Source organism: Musa acuminata, chromosome BXJ1-9 (genome assembly GCF_036884655.1).
Source record: "Musa acuminata AAA Group cultivar baxijiao chromosome BXJ1-9, Cavendish_Baxijiao_AAA, whole genome shotgun sequence".
Lineage (NCBI taxonomy): Eukaryota > Viridiplantae > Streptophyta > Magnoliopsida > Zingiberales > Musaceae > Musa > Musa acuminata.
Genome location: NC_088335.1, coordinates 13,766,001 through 13,773,271, shown reverse-complemented (window position 1 = coordinate 13,773,271; position 7,271 = coordinate 13,766,001). Strand labels below are relative to the sequence as shown.

Below are 7,271 nucleotides of genomic sequence, written 5' to 3'. Positions count from 1 at the left end.
TTTGTCTCCTTTTGAAGTAAAAGACTCCTTAATCTGAAATGATTTCTCTTTGCTTTTTTCAAGTGACCTGTTCAACCTTGCTTCATGTGCTTGCAAAGAACCCATTGGTTCATCAAATGAAAATGTAGATAAATCTTTTGACTCCTCAATTGTGGTAACAACATGATCAAATTTCGAAGTTAAACTTCTCAAAACTTTTGTAACAATTATATGATTAGAAAGATGCTTACCATAAGATTTCATTTGACTAATAATTTTAGTCACTCAAGAAAGAAAATCTTGATGAGCCTTGAAATTTATTTTGAAGTATCAACCAAGCTTGCTTTGATGTTATCGCTACTGTAATTCTTGAGAAGATTATCTCATATACAGCTTGTTGAATAAAGAACAATGTCTTTGAGTCCTTCTTTCTATTTTCCCTCAACCTGATTTCATCATCTAGATCCATATATCCATTCTCTATTAAGTCACAAATATCTTGAGACTTGAATAGAGTCTTTATCTTGATACTCCAAAATTCATAACATTTGCTCGAGAAGATGTTAATAAGGGGTTGAGACATGGAATTGCCATTGAAAGTCATAATGCTCAATTCATATTGAAACTAGGCTTTGATACCACAAATGTTGGGGATGGAGAATAAGAAAAAAAATAGAATACTACGATACGAGTAAAAAAAATCATTTTGATTCAAGAAAACTAATGTAGTATTTAAAATAAGATGATTGACATAAAACACTTACAAGATATTCTCAAGTGTATTCTCCCTTCTATTGCTTCATGAACTACGGTCCTATTTATAGGATCTAGTGGTAATTATCCATACCACTATGTCACCCTTGAGGTAGTTATTGAAACTATCCTATAACTTTTAGATCATGGTAACTACCTAGATAAATACTATATCATAGTAACTACCTAGATAATTACTATGAATCAATTCTTAACACAATGATTGAAAAAATTGTTGCTTGAAGTGGATCCATTGCTCTAATATCGTGATACTTGTTACATGAAACGCTCTTCCATGGCCACAAACTTTGAGGACAGTGGCCGATGGAGTCAACCTTCATTGGTCCCGATGAGGTAGCTCAATCGGAACACAGCAAACGGACATCGCACTTGAATCTACAAGTGGATGCGAACTCTTCTTCCTGTACCCTATTCTGATGGGAAGAAGTCATCTGGCTCGATGATAAGAGCTTTACAAACAAATGACAGAGGGCCTCCGAAGTCATTTAACTTGAACCGCTACTCCCATCTCCAATGGCTTATCATGTAAAGAAAGAAAGGATAACTACATGATCTCAGGGTGCCATTTCTCGTCACCTGTTATCTGAAGCGATAAAGCAAGCAAGGTCAACGCATGCCTCTGACCAGATCAAATTCATTCCCAAGAACAGGTCAAACTTGTCATGATCTACCAGCATGATGATAAGCTTTGTCTTAGATTTTGGTTGGATTGAGGTCGAATAGTGATCAAATTCATACCCAAGAACAGGTCAAACTTGTCGAGATAAACTGTTTGTCCTCGAGATACAAACAAACGTGTCCTTACGTAGGTTTCTCTTTCAGCTTGTCGAACATCTTTTTCGTTTCCGAATGGTACAAAATTCGAAGAACGGATGAGGTTTGATCAGTCTCGTCACGTGGAATTGATGACAAAATATGAAGATATCACGTTGTCGACCATTATTTAGTAAAGCTTCAGTCAAAAGAAAAAGGCCGCTGCTTCTGCAGATTACTAGCCTCCATCCACAAGTATTTTCCAATCAATGAATGATCTGAGTTTGATTGCTGTGGGACAGGTTGGGTCGAGCAAGGGGACTTACTGTAAGCTTTTTGTTTGGATCTCTAAAGCTGAGACATTCTTCCAAGAAATTGTGTACATATGCTGATCCAATGTGAGAATCCACTTCCCTGGAAACTGCAACAGTTGTGGTAGATTGTTGGACTAGCAAACTCGAGAAGACTTGAGAGCATGTGTTTGTTCATTTCATTTCATGCAAAGAATATGGAGACAGTTCCCTGTCAATAATGAAGTGGGGGGCAGTCATTATGGATTCCATTGGCTCAAACCAAAAGGATAAGAACTAATTTACTTTCTTTGAAACAGGTTTAACATGTCATGCTCACAAGGTAGAGTTAAATCTTTACCTCTTTGACATAGTTCAGATTGTATACAAAACGGTACCATACCGATATACCAATAAACTTCACGAGTTCAAAACAAAAAATCCTAAAAAAATCTGAAATTATAGAATAATAATAATTTCTCTTGATTCGTTTATGGATAATATATCAGATTAATGGTCATGCTAAATCATGCATATTATATCGAGTAATACCGATTTATCTTGGTCCTGATAATTTTTTTATCAATAAATATCATCCGTATTACAAACATTGGTTTAGATAAGCACAGCATTCCGGGAGATCAATCTGATTCGATGCAAGAAAGGTTGGAAACTGATTCTACTGATCGTTTGGTGCCGATCTCAACCATTGGATTCTAATTCTACAAAGAAGACTTCAGAAGCAAGAAGCACATGCCACGGAATTTTGTGAAGATGGAAATCGTCTGATACCGCATCCCTTTCTCCTTCTTCTTCAGTTCCTTCTTGCTTACTGCAGTCTCCTTCTCCTTGTCCGTGTCCACCCACTCCACGCATCACCAACTCCCAGTGACAAGCCATTGATTACTAATAACACCAACCGCACAAGCTTTACCATATCCTCTCACCCCCATTAAGTATGTCTTCTTGGTCCTCTTTTGCCTAACTCCTCCAATCACTCGAAAGCTTCTTCTCCATCTGCTGGATTTTGGTTCTGTATGTTTGAGAGAGAGAGAGAGAGAGAGAGAGAGAGAGAGAGAGAGAGAGAGAGCTGCATGAGAACAAGACAATGAACACCAAGCTTTTAGGCTTTGCCACACAGATAATGGTGATGGCGATCCTCATCTCGGTGGTGCTGCTCTTCGTCGGCGTCGGCGTGTTGGTGCTCATCCATGTCTGCATCGTCGGCAGGGCATTCAGGAGGGGGTTCAACACCATGACGCCGCCCGCGCGCGACGACGGAAGGAGCGGCGGGTTGTCACCGGATGATCTGGCGAAGCTTCCCTGCTATGAATTCAAGGGTAGAGAGATGGTCGGCGCCACCACCGACTGTGCTGTGTGCTTGGAGAGCTTCCAGGTGGGTGACGGGTGCAGGTTGCTTCCTGCTTGCGGGCACAGCTTCCATGCGCAGTGTGTGGACTCCTGGTTGCTGAAGAGCTCCATATGTCCCATCTGTCGAACGAGCGCCGACGGCGGCAAGGGCGGTAAGGCCGGTGGCGGCGATGGGCTTGAGATGAGGGAGGGCCAAAGGGTAACAGCAGGAGTTCCCCATGCTTCCTCTTCACAATAGATTCTTGGAACTCCAACTCGATTCTCTGAGCCTGTGAAATACATCTCTGTGAATCCAATTTTTCTATTCTCCATCAGATTTTGCAGCTTGTCCTAAATCTCAAGTACAGCTTCTTTCGCATTGATTTGTGATTGGTCTTTCAAGGACAAGTTGATGAGGGTAGAATGATCTGCTGCGGGGGTCTCTTGCGGTTCTTCAGATGAGATGGAATTCTCACGATAGCATTCTTTTCTGGAGAGCAACAATGGCTACACGATTGTCCCTGTGGATTAACTCTTACTTCAGCTTGAGATTTGGGTTAATTTAACTCCCTGTCAAAAGATTTATTATTGATCATTTATCATAAGATTTTAGTTAATTTAGTTAGTAAAACTCTTAGTAATTAGGTTCGAATTCTGAGTCTCTATCATTTGTACTGTGAAAGATGACATGCTTGTCTCCTAATGCTATGAAAGATGACATGCTTTGCAACAACATTAATATCTTTCAGTACCACTATTCTAATTGCATTCGGTGTGTGATCCGATCCTGTAGCAGTATATGTTGGATGTATTCTCTTTCATCATTGCATTGTTAATCTTATCAGTCAACCAGAGTCAACAACTCATCTACGTAAGCATCTGAGAATAGAATTTATTTTTCCTAGATATATCTAAATAGAAAATCTTGTCTTGCTGATGCTTCTGATTCTAAAACAATTCTTGTTCCTTATTTAGGATATCTAAACTGCAACGAATCTGTGCCCAGTTAGTATTCCTTGCAATCCATTATCAACAGTGGAAACTAGTTTTCATGAAAGTTGGAATCAGATTAGGAATTTTAGCTTCTGCTGATTGAAGAACTTACTGTAATATCTCAAATTTTATTTGAGGATCTAGTCATAAATATAGAAATTACAGGAGAGGAAGAAAGATAGAAGGAAAGAACAGAGAAGGGAGAAGAAAGAAATAGGGAAGGCAGAAAAGGGCAGAAAAGAAGAAGGAAAAAGAGAAAGGAAGGAAGAAAGAAAAACGAAAGAAGAATAAGAAGGGGAAGGAGAAAAAAACCAAAAAAAAAGGAAAAAGGAAAAGAAAAGCCCTGCAACACAAGGTCTCGATTCGTGGCTGCATGGCTTGCCGTAGCAAGCAATCCGTACGGGAAAAAAAAAGGAGGAGAATACTCGCTGCAGATGTGAATGTGAGGCGAGAAAGAGAGTGGGAAGAAGAGATGACCGAGGAAGAGGGTGTGAGAGCGTGCCACCATCCGACGCGCAGAGAACAGTGGATTGAAAAATATCAGAGAAAAATTATGAAAGATTCGGGTTTGATATCAGACTGAGGTTAGAAAAAATGTATTTTTCTATGAGATATAATTTTTAATTATCTTATATTCATATTAATTATATTTATATTTTAAATTATAGATTAATTTTTTTATATTTTTAATTAATTAAATATTTATATCGTGAAGGAAATAAAAGAATGAAAAACAACGATGATGAAAATAAAAAGGAAATAAAAGGATATGCTTGTATCGAGGATATATGATTAGGATAAGTATCCGATGATTTCATTTATTCTATTTTTAATTTGATTGATGCATGTGTTTAAAAATTATAAATACATATGATATACATTATTTATAAATTATTTTATTATTTAAAGACACTACAAGAAGATTTATATATGATTTGGACAACTATTTATTATGTTAAAAGTATTTATTGATTTATGTTATCTAATTTATACAAAAATATTCATTCAACATTATATTTGAAAAGGATTCAAAATTATATGATTTTTAAATGATATGTAAAAAGATTTGTATAAACTCTAGGTTTGGTAAATGATAATTATGGTGACTATGATAACAATAGAGGTTATATGTTGGAATATATTTTAAAAATTAATTTCTTTTGGATCCTGTAGTCATCAATATTACAACAATTTTTATTCTATTATGTATATTTTAGCTATATTTATCCTTAAGTCTTAGTTATATTTGTCCTTATTCGTGAGTAGTTGATGGTAGTCTTTGCAATACAATGATTTACACATTGATACGTGACATTAGTTTTATTTTTTATTATAAAATATATATTTAAATATATTTTACATTTGAAAAGCATTATTAGTAAATCATGATTTAAAATATATGTATGTTGTTCTCAAAAGTATTCAAGTATTTTATTTTTACAAGTGATGATCTTCAAAGGGGTATAAAGTCTAAGTTTTTGTATGAGCATGATGAAAGTCTTTAATATCCCTGCATATTTCAAAAATATATTTTGAATATATACTAAATTTATTTTTATTTTAAAAAAATAATAATTATTTATGGTAAATTTTGCTAACATATGAGTTATGATGCTTATTGAGCTGTAATTTGCTTATATGATTATCTCTCAAATTTTTAGAGTTGCACAACATAAGCATGGTGGATGTTCAATTATATAATTATTCTATTGAGATTATTTTGTATATATATATATATATATTATTTGGATTAGAACATCCTATAGGTGGATTGATTTATGTAATTAATATCTTATATGTGTAATTAATTATGAATTAGATTAATTATGTAATTAAATACTCTGTGAATGTTTTCTTTTTCATGATTCTTTGGCTTCTTATTCTTATAGGAAAACCTATAATAATATATAATATTGAATCGTCCCTAACTTTTCTCTAGAATGAGGGCATTTCACTAGTTCTTTCCAGATGAGACCGACAAGTTGACCGAAGATGAATCTGGTAAAACAGTTCATTGTCCCTCGGTCAGTAAAGTTGACTGAAGATTAATCTGGTAAAACAGTTCGTTGTTCCTCACTTAGTAAAAAGGAAAACACAAGATCGCACCTGAAACTTTCTCTTTGATCGCTGCATTATCTCTCATCATAATCTTATTATTAGCAGCTAACCAATCAAATGCTTAAGACTTGATTGATGAGGTCGTCATAACTTCAGCACTAAACTTTGTATTATTTCATGTCAATAAAAATGTAGTGAGAATTGGACTTCAGGAATCACTGTAATCTGAATGCTGAATGAAGCTTCTAATTGTTTGGACTCTAAAATGACATCTGTAGCTACCAAACACCCCATCCTATAAAGATCTAGTGTTACAGGATGCAAGTAAAAAAGAACAGAAAGAATCTAATAACAGCTTCTTTTGTCTCGAATGAGAAGGTTAAGAATTCATTTGAGATCAAAAAGGTCACACTGCTTAATTCTTCTAATTTTACTTCTGCTATCTCAATCGAAGAGCAGAGTGATGTGACCAATGGAAGCCTTTTGAACTCTCTTGAAATGATACTTGCAGCTGTAGCCTTGGAAGCAATCACTCCAGCAATCCACTTTCATTATAAATCTGGTCCAGCCTCGCTTGTTGCTGTGGCCTTTTCTTCGATCGCAGCCTCTTAATAGGCACAACTCTCTCTCTCTCTCTCAACATGCTCACCCTCTCACTCTCTCTCCTCCCTTCCTATCTATCTGTCCATTTATTCTCTGCTCAACTATTCTTTTTCTTTTCTTTCCCCCTCTTTTTTTTCTCCTCTCCTTTTAATCATCGAAGATAAAATAAAATATAAAAAAAAACGAATGATGAAATCGAACCGAAGATCGAAAATGAGAAAATAAAAAATAATTTTAGATGTTTATCATAATAATTTAATATATTTTGTAAAAATTCAAGAGATATCATCAAGATATTACTGCAAACTGCATAGTAGGGTGAGCGAGTGACAGGGAAGAAATAAAAAAGAAAAAAAACGAAATTAGATGGGTTATGAATAATAAAAATATTATTTTATTATTTTTTAAGGAATTATACATAGTAAAGAGATTTTGAATAATAAGAAGGGATGGAAAATAGTAAACTTTTTT

General features: G+C 35.2%; 1 protein-coding gene across 1 annotated transcript; it reads left to right on the top strand.

Moving 5' to 3' along the window:
• The first annotated feature begins 2,946 nt into the window (after nucleotides 1-2,946).
• LOC103998304 (RING-H2 finger protein ATL56) lies at nucleotides 2,947-3,405 on the top strand. The gene has a single exon (XM_009419741.3). The coding sequence runs from the start codon at nucleotides 2,947-2,949 to the stop codon at nucleotides 3,403-3,405; it is 459 nt and encodes a 152-aa protein (XP_009418016.3).
• The last annotated feature ends 3,866 nt before the right edge of the window (nucleotides 3,406-7,271 follow it).